The sequence below is a fragment of the Thermobia domestica genome, chromosome 3, assembly GCF_964235325.1.
Source record: "Thermobia domestica chromosome 3, izTheDome1.hap1.1, whole genome shotgun sequence".
Classification (NCBI taxonomy): domain Eukaryota; kingdom Metazoa; phylum Arthropoda; class Insecta; order Zygentoma; family Lepismatidae; genus Thermobia; species Thermobia domestica.
Window position 1 is genome coordinate 331,787,121 of NC_137456.1, and position 20,150 is coordinate 331,807,270.

Consider the following 20,150-nt stretch of genomic DNA (forward strand, 5'->3'; position numbering starts at 1 on the left):
CGCTCAGATCAACAACGGTCTTCATTCGATCTGGTATGCCTTCAACTTCAATACAATTTCAGATCATAGCTCAAGAGATCTACTTAGTCACAAACGAAGCAAATAGCAGGTCAACAATGAGAAGAAATAGAGCGAAACCAGCCAAATTCTAACATGAAGGCCGTACAGGGAAACATTAGAAGAGAAACGTAACAGGAAGCAAAGCACAAGTGACAGAAGAAATAAAACTGAAGAGCATGCAGTGTCATGTAGAAGAAGACAACGAAAAGCCTGCCAAGGAAAGCGAACAAACATGGGCAAAGTAAATTAAGAAGACAATGAAAAACTAAATTTTGACACCAGTGGCACAGAGGAGTGCAACAGTGGATCAAATGTCACTACTATTACTGAATATATCATTTGTTCTGAGGCAGTGGACGAAGAGTGGGTGCAGTGTATTTTGTGTCATAAACGGGCTCATATTCACTCTAGTAAGTATTGCCTGAAACTTAACTTAGCTTTCAACCAATCGTGTGAGTTTTTTCAGGTCAAGTTACTAGAGTAAATCAGGTCAAAAGGGAATGCAACATCTGGAGGTTACACGAAGTATAGTACGACGCAATTCGCTGAAAATCAAAATGTCGTTGAAAAACGTTACTGTTAGACTAAAATGATTATAAAGCCTATAAATATTATACATAACTCCTTTGTACTGCGACTTGAATAGATTTAGCATTTTATCTTGTTATGTAGTAACTAGTGCCGATATTCGTAACACATTCAAACTACTACAAATTAACTTAAACAAGTTAAATTCAGTTGTGCACTTCTGAATACAATGATACATAATAAAATACAATGTGCTGTTAATATATCAAAGCGAACCATCAGATGCCTAAAACGAATGATCCTTGTTCTTCTTCTTTTCTTTAGTGAACCATTATTGACACTCTATAGATCATTATGAAAATGAATGGTAAGGATAGTAACTCTATTTACATATTATGAAAATACTTCTTGACACTACTTCTAATACATACAGCGAAATATCTATAATTTCGCGTTATAAAAAGTATCGCCGCTTAGAGCTGTAATTTCTTGATATTTTACTATTATTTTGCCAGCTTGTCGTTTCATATCTAATTCTTAATGAATCCACCGTTAGTAGCCTTAATTTCTTGTCATATTCCAAAGAGTAGGAGAAAGGCAGCACTAGAGTTCCATCAATATACAAGTACAAAGTACCATAACACTTACACTGTGAAGTCTTATTAAAGTAGCTGAATGTAATGGTTGGGAAACAAGGTCCCCATTACAAGCAGGACTCTGAAACAAGGGGCCCTAAAGACCAAGGCTGGGAAACGGGGCCCATTATAAGCGGAAATGGGAAACAGGGCCCCATTATAATGGGAAACAGGGTTCAATTATAAGCGGGGCTCTGAAACAGGGCCCAAATTACAAGCGGGGCTAGGAAAAGGGACCACATTTCAAACAGGGCTGGGAAACGGGGATCCCATTACAAACGAGGCTGGGTAACAGGGGCCCTATTACAAGCAGGGTTGAGAAACAGGGCCCCATTACAAGTGAGGCCCTCATTACTGCTTCATAAGAGCCTAGTGCATAACAATACAAAATACCGTCGTCTTTGCGTTTTATCTTATTTGCTTTCTCTTATTATCTGGAAATTACACTACATCCAGTTTTTGTCTTTAAAATTTTTTGGGGCCCCCAAGAAAGTGGGGCAATAAGCTATAGCTTGTTTAGCTTATACGTAAATCCAACACTGTTCACTGGCTATCAGTTAAAATTAAATCATCCATTTCTATAGAAGCTTCAATCATAAACACACACACACATGACGTGACCCGATACTTCCTTCAAAACAAAAACGTAGCTTTGACAACCAAAATAGTCATGAAACGCAAAATAGCCATAGTAACATTCAACTTTCCTATGTAGACCTTGATTTGAAGGAATGAACATCCAAGTTTCCTATGGGGAACATGATATGACGGAATCTCAAAATTCGACGGAGTCTGATGATCAGCTCTTCAACATAGCCATGAAGAGCTATATCATCTACAACAAATCAATGGGAACTTCCGGACTTTGACGGTGGGCGGAGTCTACCAGTGTGTCCAATAACCATAATACACTATAGCACCTAGCAACTAACCAGTTTAAGAAGTTTCCCAAGGTCAAATTAGATGAGAGTTTGACTTTCTAATAGATAAGAGTTCGACAAGCTACGTAGGTTAGTCACAGAACGTAAAAAATAGAGTAACAAAGTAAAAAATAGAGTAAAAAATAGAGTAATCACAATGAAACTGGGCCACCATTGTAAGTTAGTCACAGAAATCTTGTCGTGTTTGACTAGTTTTTAATTTTTTTTTGTCAAACTTTGGTGCTTCTGTCATTATTAGTTCCTTATGAACAACGTAGTGAATGCGTCCCGCAAATATTGCTACTCTATCTATCTACTTTGCTTTACACCAATTTGTTTATCTTTGGATATTGGTTTCTTCATACACTGTTTCTTCATACATGTTCTCGACGGTTACTACAATTCTGATTCATACTGATTGCGTCTTTCGTTCACTTGAGATTCTACCCTCTCCGGAAATCAGCTACCCACTCCTTGATTGTGCTGTAAGAAGTAGCTGTTTATCTATAATATTATGCAATTTATCGTTACATTAAATGGCATTCGTCTCTGTAGATAAAAGCTTACTCTCGACTAAGGATCTCATGTTTTCAAATGAATTCTATATTTTGCTGTGTAATCATTTACTGATACTGCAACAATATAACGATTCTTCACATCACTATGTTCAATTTGAAATTGAAGTACACTCATGTCCAAAATTATTGTCGCATATCTATAAATATGTGTTTTTTTTTCTAGGAATATAAGTTGATAACGAATTCGCCTGGTACTTCTTATAATGTTAGTATGTCGTTGTGTATAATCGGCAAAGACATGTATGTGGTAAATTTCATGTCAAAAGAGCAGTAAATAAGAACAACAGGCTAAAACGAAAATAAAATTTTCTTGTCCATTTAGCAACATTTTATTTTACTCATTATAATTTTCGTATTTATAATTCTTCTCCTATGAAATTTACCACAAATATACATTTTCCGATTATACACATAGTTTCAGTATTAAAAGTACCCTGCAAAATCATTATAAAATTATATTCCCACAACAAGACAGTTATAGATATGCGACAATCATTTTGGACATGAGTGTACATAAAAGAAAAAAAAACATTTCATTTTCCATTTGTTCTAATCTGTCTACTTTTTCTTCTATATTATGCGGAAACTTTTCAACGTTATTCCTAATTTACAAGTTTTATCATCGTTTTGTCATATTGGTTTTCTCTTTAAGACTATTAACCATTTTATATGCAAAATTGTTATGGAACGAAAAGTTTACTAAATTTAACGTTTTTCTTATTCATAGTTAAGACTATACATTTCTACATAAAACTCTTCTTGATTTGCTTCCACTCCGTTTAAAAGTAATATTATTTCACTTTCAGAATTGAAAGACGACAACATGGCATGGTGGACTGTGAAATCATGTTGCTGCGGAGCAAGTTCATTGAGGAATGGCACAATAACTATTGCAACCATAAATTTGGTAGGTATTATATTATCTTGCTAACAGTGATTTAGAATAAGTATTTTAAAATGAAAAATGAAATGAAATCTTTAAGTGTTAAGTTCATGTTTATGCCGGTTAGGCTAAAGGAGACGGCGATAATAACGGCAAGAACCCCGAGAACAGTGTTTTTCCACCAACAAAGTCCACACGGCGCGAGCTGGGATCGAACCAAGGATCCCAAGGTAAACGCTCTACCACCGTGCTACCGCGCGAATGTAAGTATTTTAACAGGGCGAGCAGCATACTTGACTGTAGTTATAAACGAGTTGAAATTTTATGAAATTACTATCCAATTTAAACATTCATATTATGAAATATTTATGTGAGTGCTATCTTGAGGATTATATTGTTAGCGTCCGCGTCCGCGGCACGAGGGACCAGAGTTTGATTTTCATCGAGAGCTCATGTGTTTCGAATTTCATGTTATACTGTAGTTTCACGTTTGATATACAAGTAGTTTCGCTGTTGAATGAAACGCTTAACCCAAAGTTAATTATATTTCTAAGAATTGAATCTCAGACACTAGAAAAAAATAAATAGAGAAATCCCTAGGGTGCGTCGGGACCATAATACTAGTACGGCAAATTATAGATGCGTTAAATAATACTTTTGATAAAGTGGATACTTTCAAATATCTAGGATCAGTATTAACAAAAGAAAATCATATTCACGAAGAAATTAAATGTCAACTAAATGCAGGGAATTCGTGTTATTATTCAGTTCAAAATCTATTGTCGTCGCGAACTCTGAGAAGGAATTTGACGCTCAAAATACAGGGTGAGCATAAAGTCTTGCTCAGATCACAAAAATTTATTACAGAAGAACCGTTTGACATAATATTGTAAATACTGGTCAGTTACACAGGTTAGTATTACAAGTTTTTTTAAAAAATCACTTACGTTAGACCACTTCAACGTGTGCCCCCTTGGTAGCTCGGAGAATGTCTAAGCGGTATTCCAGTTCCTATCACTTCTCGGAAGATCTTCAACGCTGCCTGTTGCTTTAAATCTTTCATACCATCGCTTTATTAATTTCACATCCGGAGGACTGCGACCATACGAAATCACAAACTTACACTGAACACTCATGGGCAATTTGCTTTCGTAATACAACAGCACGCATTGCGCTTTCTCCTGCTTCGATACCATTTCGCCAATTAATCCGCGCGTGCCAAGTAACGTACTGCGGCACTCTTGGGTAGTATTAGTGCCATCTATTAATCTTAAAATCTTGTAATACTTACCTATGTTACGGACCAGAATTTACATTATTCTGTCCAACTGTTATTCCGTAAGAAATTTTTATAATAAGGGCAGGACTTTATGTTTACGGTGTACATAAAACGATAATCATGCCAGTTGTTCTGTATGGTTGCGAAACATGGTTGCTTACTCGGAAGGAAGAATATAAACTGAAAGTATTTGAGAACAAGATGCTGAGACAAATATTCGGACCCAAGAGGAATGGGAATGAGGAATGGCGGAAACTTCATAACGAGGTACTACATAGTTTATACGGTTTACCCAACATTGTTAGGTTCATCAAGTCTAGGAGGCTTAGGTGGGCAGGTTACGTAGCTAGGATGGAAGAAAGTAGAAATGCTTTCAAAGTCTTGACTGGAAGACTAACCAGAAAACGACCATTAGGAAGACCAAGGAGCAGATGGAAGGACAATATTAAGATGGATCTCGCAGAAATAGGAATACAATGTAGAAACTGGATTCGGTTGGCCATGGATATAAGTCAATAGAGAGCTTTTGTGAACGCGACATTGTATCTCCGGCTTCCATAGGCCAGAGGGTTAGTTAGTTAGAGAAATCCCTTAGGTAAATAGAGAAATCACAAGTGCACCTTCGGTAAAAATTGGGATGAGCGACACTTTTACCTCTAACTAGGAATGACTTCAAACTTGAATCTTGAATCTTGGGATAACCTGTATATTTTCTGAAAAGGTTTGACGAGCGAGTTCCAAAACAGATTTCAATTCCTTGCCCGGAAATGAATCCACCCCCTCAGGCATGTAGCCAGGATTTCGTAATAGTGGGGCCCATGACGAAATACTGTGGTTATCACACCACGGGCTCGATCAAACTAAACTATTTTACTGGCAACATACCATATTTGTTTCTTAGGACACTAAAATGAGAATATGTCAGTAAGTATTTTAATAACAAACTATGAAAAAATCTCGAGTAAAAGAATATGTAAAACGTATTGGAAAAAAATACCATCTTCCGAGGTCATTCGAACTCAGTTCTTGTCTTCTTTCTTCTTCTTTTTCTCATCGTCATTTCATGCCGTCAAAGGATGGCAATGATATCTCTTTCGGTAGTAAACACATCCTATAAAATGAATTAGTGTCGCCGCGAAATTGAAAATTTCTTCAACAAGTGTAACTGGAACTTATGTTGCCATGCTCATATTATTGGTGATTGGGAGCATTTCTTAAGTTCTACCAGAGAGTCTGTCTGTTCGAACCAGTTTATCGATCGTCATTTGTAGTCCATAGGAGTAGCATGGAACTAGATGGAAGTCGGTATGTTCCATTACAATAATATAAATTTTAACTTGAATCATCCCGTTTCCTCCACACAGAGCTCCTCATAAGAAAGAGTAGCCAAACGCTTGCTGTGGCTTTTTATTTTTAATGCTGATTCTTCTTTTTCTTTTTGTTTCATCCTTCCGTTCATTTTTTCATTTCTGATCTGAAGGGGGGGGGTCCGGACCACCCGGACCCACCCCTTGGCTACATGCCTGAACCTCTTCAGGGTTAAAAATGTATAGACAAAGTTGACCTATATGTCCTACATATCAAAGGGATCTGTATGATTAGTAAATTAAGAATACAATATGCATCTCTTAATTCTATCCTACATTAACCCGAGAATGATCGACTGTTGATTTATGACGCGAGCGGTCGACAGGTGAGCGCGGCGCTCATTTATAATAAAATCGTTTCTATAGCTGTTTATGACTCTATACGGGATTTATTTTCAACACATTTCTGAATGTTGACATTTTGTGATTTATTATTGTTACTATTATTACAATACAATCGCAAATAAAATTATGATGCGTTTATATAAAACCATTTCTTATTACCATTTATTCTTAAAGTTATATATATTTTTATTATCAAAGGTTTTTTTTTTATAAAATGAATTTCTGTTATACCATAAACAATATAATTAGTTGATTATCATTGTCACATAAAACTATATTCTTATTATTATTATTATCACATAAGGATTACATTTTCTTAAAAAGATATTTAAATAATTAGAGCGAGTTTTCAGTACATGCTCTTCATATGTTCATACTATTCGTATTTTGAGTTGGAAATTTCTAATGAAATTAAAATATAAGTATCTTAGTGTAAACACTGTACTTATGTCTTGCTACATAGAGTAAATATTTCAATAAGACGCTGTTCTATTGCATATCTCATCACTGTACTGATGTCACCCATTATACTTCCAGAACATGCTGCCAGTGTGTTTCCCATAGATTAGCACTTGACAGGCAGCATATCGTACCGTTTTCTTCTGTTTTTCGCAAGTCGTAGTTGAATGTGTTTTGGTCCATGATCTCGGAAAAATCACTCACGCCGTCGGTTGACAGGTGAACGTGGCGCTCAGAAATTACGCATAGTCACATTTATAAAGCCAGTGCTACTCCAACAGAAGAGAATGAAAAGGTTACACTTGACTCTCAGACACAAGACACATCAAGAGACAGGTAGACGGCGCCCCAAGTCTGTGAGCCCACTAGGGCGGCTTTGAAACGAAAACAATAATCAGGGTGAGCGCTGCGCTCACCTGTCGACCGTTCCCGGGTTAATGAGTACAACCAAAAACATGATTATTTCAATATAAATACCCTTTATCAGTGAACCTATAAAGATGAGAAAAGCATATTCATAATATCCAGAAAGAGTAAGTCATTTGGTATCGCAACTAATGTAACTTATTGTTACGGCTAGATGTAACACATTCGGTGTACATATTTCAATCCCTATATTTTCCATTATTTCACTCACATACATTGTCAGATCAGCACGTTCATTTATACCAAAGGCGTTAGCCATAAATTTTCTTTTGTACTCACCATCATAACAAGGGCGCTAGCCAGTAAATCCAGCGCTTACTCCACCATAACATACGTCAACTCATCGGATCGAAATCCGGACGTCGACATACACGATGATATCCACACTTAGCTCATATAATAATAAACATGTTAGCATGAGGGCAATTTTGAGTGAAATATCATAACGAACTCAACCATTTAGTTTGGGTAGAGCAATAATTTGTTAAGATGGATAGTTTTAATTGGATAAATAAAAAGTAGAGATATCAGATTCGATAATTACTCAAAACTGGTGCTGTGGCCTTACGACAAAAATTAATAATGACTGCCATATTTAATTAGGAGTTAGATTTTGATGTGAATGAAGTTGGTAATGAAGTAGAGTATAGAAGTGTGTTGTCGATTCGTAACCAGCATGTACTCACCAAGATTTTGATCGAAGAAGATTTAAGAGGTCGAACCTTCCTCTGTGATGGTCACTTCAAAACTCTCTCGAGTTCACTACTCTTTTTGTTCTTCCTAGTTTTCGGTAGCGTCATTTCTTCCGCTTACAAATTACATTTTCAAGAATTTCCTCATGACTCGAAGTAGGAAGTGTTTGTTATTGTGTTGACACATTGCTGCACAACATAAGTTATATTACCTATTAAAAAGAATGTTTTTATTCAGACATAGTTTTTGAGTAGTTACGAGACTTCCTTGATTGCTCTACATATGTGAACGACTTAACAGCACCAGAGTGAGAATTGACTTTTTATTTCCATTTAAAATATGAAAATTTACAAAATATTAAAATCAAAGTTAATAAAATATCATTTACCCTTTACCAATTAAGTTCAGTCATATTACAATATATTTGTCAACTGCTCATATATACGAATTTGTTTCATAGGTCACACGGTACAAAAACGTTCAATAGATTTTAAGTTACCAATTATTTAAAACTAATAGTGGTAGTATTTTTAACTCAGAAGAGCTCTTTCTTTGTAGCTATATAAACCTGATTGGTCACCCTTCAGTGTTTAAGCCCTCTATCTACGACAATGCCCGGGTAATGAGAGGAAAGAAGATCCATCTGCATGTTATTTAGTGGAGCTTGCCTTTAGTTTTTGGATATGTGTAAGAGTCACGTAACTCGCACGTCACGGTCTAGGCAAGATGGTGCTGCTAGGACTTTGCCTTTGTTTTTAAGGTGTGAGAGCCACGTAACTCACACAGTCTCACGACCACTCTACGGCGTGATAATGAGGTTAACTAATATAGGATATTTATAGTGAAATAATCATTTGTTGGGTTTCTTACCTTGATATAGGATATAATTGGGTAGTGTATATTATATTCTAAACCTTCTAGTCATTCTGAGTACTTTGATATATAGGACGGATAGATCAAGTTGTTCTATATATTTCCATCCCTAAAGGGGTGGGATCACTTCCAGGCAAGGAATTGAAACCTGTTTTGAAACTTGCTCGACAAACTCTTTCAGGAAATGTATAGGTTGTCTCCTGATTCAAGTATTAGAATTCAACACATCTGACGCCTCTTGGATCATACCTTGTATATTGAAGGAACCAATAGTCGTCACGGGAATAAATACTGCCAACACAACGTTCGGCCGCTTTATTAAACTGTGAATTTTGCTCTCTGGCTAGTTACACCCAGAGTACGAAATCCTGGGGAAATTTCACTCACTAAATATTTTTGGAAGAAAATTCCCAAACTAGAAAAACGCTGAGGAATGACACCTCTGCTAGTTGCTGTTAATGAGAAAGACAAAATGAAAGGTCATGGAACGTTTCTTCCAAACAAGAAAAACTCACTCTTATAACTTGGATTCCCTTAATAAGATACCTTTCATATTTGAGAGAGGTTCAGTAATACCCTTTCATTTTATGCACGACAAACATACACACATGTTATTGTCAATTGGTGTGATGCATAGAGAACGTTTCATTGAATAGAGTTGCATACATATAATATGAATGCTTTGATAGCGCTGTACTACACTGTTGAAACATAGTTCTGAGAGTAGTTGTAGAGGTTGGCAGTAGCAACGATGGGAAAGTGAATTAGTTTGTCATTTGCAGAACAACTATTACCTGTGCAGTCACACCACTGAATGTGTTGTGCTTCCATTAGTGGAAAGATTTTCTCAAACGGTTGACTGAACATGCCTTCTTCAAGGGCGTGAAAATGTCCTGAAAATTCATAGGCTCATTTTCAATCAATTTCAGTCGACACTTTATCGCCCCCTTGTTTTTTTCTACAGAAATAAACTAAATGTTTGTAGGAAAAGCAAATACCTTATCGAAACACGCTGTACTTGGTAATATTGCTACAAAGGTAAAATCTTACCTTCTGTATTGTGGGATGATGAAAGAAATTTTGGAATTGATTTTTTCAACATTCATCTTTAACATGTGGAAAGACGAGTATTGAGATTTGCAGTAACGTACGTTCAGCTGTAACCGCAAAGGTTTTTTTTTTTTTTTTTTTTTTGGAGTGGGTGGAGCAGTAATGAAGTATCTTCCTGAGATAATAATACAAAAGTACATGGGCAAAGCGTGTATACCGTTAACAGTTCACTAAAGAGCATATATGGTCATTCAGATATACGAGTTGAGTTGATTTTGAGTTTAGCGTCCCTTTTAGCAGCGAGGCTATATGAGACGGGAGCTACTATTAACGTGAAATCCGAACCACATGAGCTCCCTCCGGGGAATTGAATCCGGGTCTCCCACGCCAAAGGTACATACGTTAACCACTTACCCACGAAGGAGATCTTCAAATATGTAAGATAGCAGACGTTTGCAGTCTTGATACTAATGGAGATTACATTCAGTATGTTGTGAAATTGATGGTGAGTCTGTAGAAAGAGAATGGCATACAACGAAGTTCGTGAGAATCATAGCAAATAATCCAAAGTTTATTTCAGAGACTGAAAGTTGTGTTACCATATTAAAGAATATAAAAGCAACCTCAGAATAGTCTCAGTGCATTAACTATAGTATAAAAAAAATGGAAAAAAAACTAAACTTAAGAAGAGTTATTGACAAGTTGATTGTCCAGAAGAACACCTGAATTCGTGATTTCATATACGAAGAGCATTTGTTTATGAATTGGTACTTTTTCATTATGTGTAAATATATATATGGTTTCTTTCATTGATTATTTATGTTTTCTTATTTAGAATACTGAAAGAATTCTACAATACGATTTTCTAACGACTGTGAACTACCGAAAAAGTATGTAACGAGACGCCACTGACTTTCCGGCCTCACTGTAAAAACTAAAAAAAAAAAAAAAGTTTTGATTAGCGATAAAAAGAAAACATGAAGAAGAATCATTATCAGAAACAGATGATTAGAACAGCGAATTTATTGAGTTAGTTAGTTTAGCAACAATGTCTAGAAACAACACTGTAACACCTCCTTTCTGGTCACTCATAATTCTTTTCGGTCTCAACATTCGCTAAATACACTTAGTCGGTTCATTATTATATGTGGTCTTTCAGCATTAGGTTTGTAAGAAAAAAAGTCAAGTTTTCCGCTTGCCTGTATGACAAGTAAAGGTTTCTGTATTGTCTCGTCCTACGTAAGACGAAAAACTAAGAAAACCTTTTCGTTATTGTTATTGATTGTTGTTCCATCTTCAAGTAAACAAAATATTAACACAGAGGCTTTTTTTTTATTCCTTTTACTACCACGTCTTGAACAATTTCATAATTAATTTCTATAGAATCATCTAAATTCCCCGAAGACTTTAGGTAGCAGCATTAAGACTCAGAAAAAAGGCAAAGAGTTGCTCTTCGTTTCTTCACTTGAAAATGTTTTAGATAGGCATAGTTTTCAGGCATTACGAAGCAAACTGCCAAGAAATAATGTTACATTATTAACCTTTAAACGCCGGCCAGGGATTTTAACGAAATCGTAGACTCTCACTTTAGAGGGCCTGCTGACCCCCCTAATTATCACAGAGTCATTATGTATACATCATTGGCTAAGCTGATTGATCACAGATTCCAAAGAGGTAACATTTGTTCAATTAATTATTTATTCTTAGAAGAAAAAGAAGAAAGAAAGAATCCGGAAAACTTATGAAAAAATAGAATTTGGGAGGCCCTGGCAACCCTTACAATCAGCCTATGCTGCGAAAATGAGGTTCATGTGTAGGCAAAACACTTGTGAGACTAATATGCAAAAACGGTAGCCATTCCTGTCACACAAAGCGAGATAAAAATTCAGAACCAAATTCCTAATAAAAACGCCACACACACATATATATATATTGTCAACTTTATATCGCGTCGTGCCTTTATAGCTGGGATGTAGTGAATTATTGACACGATACAAGCCGCTTCTGTCTATTATCCAGAATAGACAGGAATGCAATAATAATCATATCTCCACCAACCTACGATGTAGGATTTTATGCTTAACATGCGAAGGTGATAAAGTAATTAATATCTGAGCATTTAACTTTAATTAGACATTTATTATCTTTAATTCAGTAGAGTTAGGTGTATTATGTTTGTGATGTTTAGTTAAGTGAAATTGCTTGATCACATTAATCAAACTGTTGGCGATTCAGTCAGGTGAGAATAACCAGAGATGTATTACTACATACCTTCGATGGACTCGGAGTTCGTAGTCGATGACAACCACAGTGGATGGGTTTCCACTGGAACTCGGTGTAGTTCTTCAGACTGGTTTCCAAGAACTGTTCTCCAATAACGGATTCCTGGAACTGATCTCCATTGACGGATCTCAGGAACTGCTCTCTATTCATTTCGACATAACCTTTTTATGTCAATTTGGTTCATGATGAATTTGTCGTTTCTCTCTTACCAAATTTCGTAGTTCATACATCTCTGTGCTGAAACCGCAGTTTCTGCATTTTCTCTCAGTGACCAAATCTCCAGACAGTTTACGTCTGCGATTTTCACAATTTTACCTATTTTTTAGAATGTGTTGTTGTGAACATAAATTTATACAAAGTTTACATTTTCTTCTTGCTTCAGTATTTGTTTATACTCTTATGACACGTGCAGACTCGTGTCTGTTACTTAATTAAAACAACAATCATAAGCACTATGTAATATAGTGTGATAATATGTCTGTCTGCAAGATTACTAATTTCTGACTGCAAGCCAATTCATAAACAATACTTTAATTTTCATCTTTCAGCCAAATTAATAAAAATAAATGAATTTTGATATTGAATTCTATCTCTGAATTTTGGCGTACCGTGACAATATATATATATATATATATATATATATATATATATATATATATATATATATATATATTATTTTCTAAGGACGGTTTAGAACTTCACGTGAAGGGGGAGGAAGGGGGTGGAAGAGGGTGTTCGAGAACACTGCTTCCGCTTAGTACTTCGGGATTCGCCGTCGGAAAAGTAACATTATTGTTGTTTTCCATTTGTCTACCATGACACAGAATTCAATGACAGCAACTTGATTGGAATTTTTAGAAATAAAGGGGAAAGGGTAAATTTTGGGAGGAAATAAATCACATAGCATTTTCTTCCTACTATTGTGAGTGTTTGTGTAGGGCTGTTTCGATAATCGAGTAATCGATAACAATTCGATAAAATTTCAAAACCGTTCCATCGATAAAGAATTTTAATTTTATCGAATTATCGAACTTTCGAGACTCCCGAAATGTTCGAGACTCTCGAAATTATCGGGACTCCCGAAATGTTCGAGACTCTCGAAATGATTGAGACTCCCGAAATGTTCGAGACTCTCGAAATGATTGAGACTCCCGAAATGTTCGAGACTCCCGAAATGTTCGGGACTCTCGAAGTGTTCGAGGCATTCGAAATGTAAGAAACATTAGACAACTTCGAGACACTCGAACTGTTCGAGAGTCTCGAATTGTTTGAAAGCAGCAAATACAGAAATATATCAATATGATCGCATTTGTTGAGTTGCTTGAATACCGTATTTTGAAAAGTTCAGGATTATCGAAGTGTTCGAAAGAAACAATGTATTCGAGGTTATCATAGTTGTATATGATATGTATCACATATATGCAGGGTGTTCATTTTAAAACTCTCCTTAGCAATGAAGTGAAGGAAAAGTTGTTTCCCCACAGATCTGTACAAGGTTTAAGCAGTCTGTCAGAAGAGAGAAAGAGGAAGAGAAAATATGCTTCACCCGGATGGAATTGGAATCCAAGACACCATTAATGTACTAATAGTCACTTTGCCGATTGCACCAATAACGGGGCAGGCAGAAAAATAATTTTACATATGATTTCGAGGGTTTAATTTAAAGTTCTGTATAGAGACAGCTACTGATATAGGTAAAGGTAAGGAAATTCGATAAGGCTGAAGACTTATCAAACTTCCGTTTTGAAAATTTACTATCCGGCACTCGAATGCCTTCGAGTATTTGAGATTGTCGTGAAACAAACCTTGATAATTTTGTGTGCGAAGCTCCCTATTACAGGCCATCCTGTCTGTCTGTATGTGGCATCCGATGATAACGTTGGAACGGATTTTCCGATTTTGATGGAACTCATTTTAAAATGCTCTCTTTTGCTTTTACCAGACACCTATTGTTTTGGTTGCCATACGACAAGGGGAAGTTTCCCGAATTCAAGTATTTGTTCTTATTTTGAACGTAGGCGTGTGAAAGCTACGATAACTTTCGAATGAATTGTCCGATTTTAAAAGGGAATTGGTCTAAATGCATATGTCAGGTATCTGTTGCTCTTGGTTACTTTACAATATTTGATTTTGTACATGAGATGCCGTGCGGTTCTGGGGCATTACCAACCTCAGATTCAATGCGTACCTGGGAAGGGGGGTGCGGCCGAAGCGTCGTGCCGACAACACCACATTCATCTACCTGAGATCAAGAAAGTTTGGAGAACTAACTCCACACTCCCTATATGCCCTCATGGCATGGTGCTATGCACAAGGGAGAACTTTACATATGACAGAACAGAGACTAAAGGAAAATGAAATGAAAAGAAATCTTTCAGTTTAACGTCTCACGTATATACCCTGTAGGCTAAGGGTAAAGGATGATTAAGGTAAGTGAATGATGATGGAATAATTGATGGAATAAAAATGTGGGAGTAAAGGGGAGTAAGCCGAGAAAACCCACGGACACGATGTTGTCCACCACAAACTTACTAGGCCGGGGATTGAATCAGGGAGGGACAAAAGGGATGAAGGGGAAAGGGGAGAAAAACACATGCTCTGACTTACATTTCAATGGCTCTGATTCAATATCCATATCAAATTAAAATAACTTCCGATCACTTCTTAAAAAGGAAAAAAAAGAAAAGAAAAACATTATTTCCTCAAGAGTTCTCTCAGCTGCTTCGAATATTGTTGCAAACAGAGTTTCAAAGAAAGATTGTCGTGCAGTTATTTGATTAGCAGTTGTTGAAAGAAATATTGTCTCTTCTGTCGTGTCCTGCATACAATAGACTACTTAGGCTATCACTGTTTCTTTCTTTTCCGAAACAAGAAGCCAATGTCTTTGATATCGATTGCGATTACATTGCACTTCGGTTGTAATCAGATTTTTCTATGGGAAACAAGGTTATACTGCTAATTCAAGCTGAAACGGTGCTGGAAAGTGTGTTTAAGTTACTGTAGTGAAACTTTCAGCAAAAAGATCATACGGGATATTTGGATCGTTTTGAAACTTGGATATTTGGATAGGGCACATACTAGTTCCTAAATACGACTACGGTAGATCCTATAGTATTAGAGCTATGGACATATAAAGTTCATTTACTCATGTTTTCGGCAGCCTATAACTCCAAAAGGAAACATTTGTGCACCCAGGTTGGTCTATACTTTTTGTTTTATCTTGGTCTCAGGATAGGGTTGCTATATTTTGAAATTAGAAAAGCGGGGGATTCTAAACCATAGGTACTGATGTGAACTTATGTATTACAAATACTGACGATCCTTCTGACCATTTTTTAGTGATTTCTTTGTTAAGTGATACTTTTCAAACAAAACTAAAGTAAAGCAAATTTATTTTTTGCCTTTAATGTTTTTATTAAGTTCAACAAATGTGAGTCTCGAATTGTAAAGTAAGTATTAAGTAAGTATTACAGTAAGATATCTTTAATAAGGATTTCTGTAAGACGAACATATAGATTACGTAACAACATAGACTTGTTCAGTTGAACTGGACAGAATGTTATCAAAGAAATACGCACCCATGTGATCATACATTAGTGTTTATGGGTTGAACTAAAATGTGTATAATTATGCCAAACTTTTTACATTTTTCATTTCCTTTAACTTTCTTTAAAAAATCTCGATGGCATAAAATCTTATTATAAAATTCTACGCATGATATGTCTTTCATATTGTACAAACCAGTAGTAATAATTTGACAGATTCTACGTTCATCTTGTTTCTGTCATCTGTCCACTCGCGATGGACAAAAAAAAAAAAAGCGGTTTACGTTGAATATAACAACACTTTATCAACAAAGTAGTCTTAGATTTTTCTCCAATCCAAAAAAGCAGGTGGTTTTTCGTGATTAAGAGATGATTAAGCGGGGGACGAATGTAAGACCTGAAAATCTGGTGATATCCGCTAAAATTATGTAATATGGCAACCCTATGTCAGGAATCGCCTCCGAAACGTTGAAGGTGTTGTTTTGAAACACTCTGTATAAAATAATGCACCACGTTATTCTGAATTGATGCAAAACTCTTACGTTTTTAAATCGTACATTATTCGTTCAGGAAACAATCTGCCTCCACCAAACGACGCTTCTGGATCCGCTAGTGTGTGGATTCATCATAATGTACAAACCGACTGTGTAGAACATATGCTACACTGTATATTCACTGTCGAGGAAATATATTTATTTCCGTTTTTCATCTTCATTAAACTTAGCAATGATTTCAAGGTTTCCCCCGGGTAGGTTTACCATACGTTCTAGATTCAAGCCCAGTCCGGAAAATTGTCTGGGATTAACTAATGCCCGTAATTTTAGGGAAAATGGAAGAATGGGAAATTTCGTTGTGTTTGGTCAAGTGCTTGGCTTGCAATTCTGTCTTGTGCTGATATTTATGAAAAAATCAATAGCGATAAGGTGTTCTTCGCAAGAATACTTTACTCAGGAAAATAATTAAGACAATAATATAAAAAAAACTATCTATACTTCATAGTATATTCTCTATACTTACAAGGCAGGGTACCTCGGTGTAACACGCCGATTTTGATAAGATTGCACAGACATACAGATCATCAAAAAAGAAGCGACACGTATTTTTTTATATCGGCCAACAAGCGTATTGAAAGGGTCAAATAGGGACATCAAAATGGGGTCAAAATGAGATTTTATTCAATATAGCGAGAACGAGAAGAGATATCGGAAAAGGTTAAATGTACGAAATACTACCCATAGTTGACGCAAGGCATTGAGGTAGAACTTACCCATGTGAAGAAAGCAGAACATCCGGAAATGGACCAATCACGTTTACAACATTGTCATAATGTGCTACAGAAATGAGTGAAGAGGGTGGCAAGGAGCAGGAAGAAAGAAAACACGAAAATGGAAAATACGTGTTTCTGCTTTGAGTTCATACGTCACCCGTTTGCGAAAGGGACGCAGATTCATCTCAGTGCACGAAGATTCATCTCTACACGCAAGAAGGATGCAAACGCCGTTAGTATAGGCAACCAGCAAGACAGTACTGCACAGCGGGTTGCATATAAGATCAAAACCTCAAGTTGAGTGGTAGAAACGACTAATAGATGAAGGAATACGAGGTCAGATGACGTAGCACATTATGACAGGTGCAGGTACTGTAAGGAAAGAAAGAGCAAGTTGACGTTGTACACAAAATCAGTTTTAACAGTGAGAGTATTGGACGCGGCGTATGCAATACAAGCTGGTTTGAGTATACAAAGTTGCCAAACGCGAGGTGTAGAGCCAGCAAAGTGTATGTGCATTTGTGTCTTTCACAGGTACTATTCTCAACAAGACAAGCAAGGCGACGTTTAACTGCTTGTGAGACCTAGTGGTGAACATTGGACAGTGTGGTAGCTGGAGTGGTATTTGATTGTTGTGTAACTGGTGGTGTGTGCTTGTGCGTATTTGTGCGTGTGTAACAAAATTCAGGTGAGGTGTAAGTGGGCTTGTGACGTTTGTGGTCGCAAGATGGTCTATGTGAATCCGCTGAATGTGGTGGATATGCTAGTGGAGGCATATCAGGCAACACATATGTCCGGACACCACGAACGGTAACGGAAATGGAGCTCAAGGACTATATTTTTAACATCCTAGAAAGTTTCAAGACGAATGGGCACATGTATGTTGAGATTGAAGAAGACCTATTATGCAGCAATAGATCAGACATCCCAAGTATGGCAAGTGAAGATGAGATGGATGAGTGGGATGGCCCAACGACCTCCAACGTACATACAACTGGAGTCAAGAGCAGAGATATTGTGGACATGGGATACAAGCGGAAGGCAGTATCGTTTTGGAAACGAGGGAAGAAGAGAAAGATGTCCTGGAAATCTGTACAGAAACACTTCAAGCGTGTCAAATGCAGAACAGATCTATATAGATGGGAGAAACAGATCACAGAAGGTGGAACCAAACGTGAAAAGCTAAACGTGATAGACCGAACTGTGTATGAAACATTTGCGACAGCAAAACAGCGGCATTTAATTGTCCATGACACAGACTTGCAACGTTGGGCGTTAGAAGCAAACCAAACAACAGCCGTTGCTAATTTCAAAGCTTCGAAGAAATGGTTATGGCGCTTTAAAACACGTCACGGTATCGTCTCACGCAAAGTTACAAAATTTGTAACACATAGCATTACAGCGAAGGCCACACAAGTGCACGAAAGCGCTAAAACCTTCGTCCAAAATGTACAATCACTCATTACTGCTCATGGCGAGGATAACGTATATAACACAGATCAGAGTGGCTTTGCTTTAGAATTTCACTCTGGACGCTCTCTGGCTTTGCGAGGCGAGAAGCATATTACGGCAACAATGCAATCTCTACCTGCCATCACACATAGCTACACAATACAGCCTGTTATATCTGCCAGTGGAAGATTGCTGTCGCCCATGCTCATAGTCTTGAAAGAACTTCATGGTACGTTTGGGCCGCGGATTCAGCAAACAATGTTCCGCCCACAAAACTTATATATTTGTGCATCATCATCTGGGAAAGTGACAAAACAGATCGTTAAGACGTGGTTCCAATCAGTGTTCCTTCCACAAGTCAATGAGCAAACGGTACTGTTAGTCGACTCGTGGACGGGTTATGATCGATCCGACTTGGCAACAATAATGCCACAGAACAAGCAGTGCAACATTATGACGATACCTACACACACAACTGGGTTAATACAACCTCTGGATGTGTATGGTTTCAGAATTTGGAAGAACTTCGTACGCAAAGTATCTGATGCGGTACGCCTTCAGCAACTCAACATCAATCTATACATCAGAGACAATATACTGAAACTTCAATCCCTTGTGCATAATCAACTTTCATCTTCACGGTACATACATCTATTCCAATACGCATGGTTTTGTTCTGGATATCTTTCATCACGACCAGATTATTTTCCAAATCCAGTGGAGTTTTGTTTTCATCAGTTGACGTCATTGGTCTGCGAAGAAGCAGAGTGCCAGAACCCATCCATCATCAAGTGTTCGTGGTGCAAATACTGTTTTTGTTTGGACGATTTCTTCCTGAAATATCATCTTTGTGCTACTTATCAGGAGTGAGCGTCTTGTTTTCAGCATACACCTCTGCTGACTTTTATGTTGTACGTACATATGTACGCGTATTTTCATGATATAATGTAGATACTCATGCGTAGAACTGATATTGCTGTTGCTCTTTATCTTACATGTGGACCACCTGCTATTACATTCTACTGTGCAATGCATTTTGTGTGTGTGTGTGTGTTACTAGCTACAAACATTCCCGTTTCCAATATGTATCTCACCGTTGCTCCCATTGCACAATATATGCAACCCACTGTGCAGTATTATCTCACTGGCTGCCTATACGAACGGCGTTTGCATCCTTCATGCTTGTAGAGATGAATCTTCGTGCAGTGAGATAAATTTGCGTCTCTTTCGCATATGGATAACGTATGCACCCAAAGCAAAAACACGTATTTTACATTTTCGTGTTTTCTTTCTTCCTGCTCCTTGCCACCCTCTTCACTCATTTCTGTAGCACATTATGAATATGTTGTACATGTTATTGGTCCATTTCCGGATGTTCTGCTTTCTTCACATGGGTAAGTTCTACCTCAATGGCTTGCGTCAACTATGGGTAGTATTTCGTACATTTAACCTTTTCCGATATCTCTTCTCGTTCTCGCTATATTGCATAAAATCTCATTTTGACCCC

At 37.0% G+C, this 20,150-nt stretch overlaps 1 protein-coding gene across 2 annotated transcripts in view; it reads left to right on the forward strand.

Annotated features, from left to right (window-relative positions):
- The window catches only part of LOC145681961 (uncharacterized), a 252,925-nt gene that overhangs the window by 33,723 nt on the left and 199,052 nt on the right, over positions 1-20,150 (forward strand). For both annotated transcript variants that reach the window (XM_081753563.1, XM_081753564.1), the window contains exon 2: positions 3,528-3,628. In XM_081753563.1, coding sequence (XP_081609689.1) covers positions 3,545-3,628 — 84 coding nt within the window. In that variant the 5' untranslated portion in view covers positions 3,528-3,544. The remainder of the gene's footprint in view (positions 1-3,527; positions 3,629-20,150) is intronic.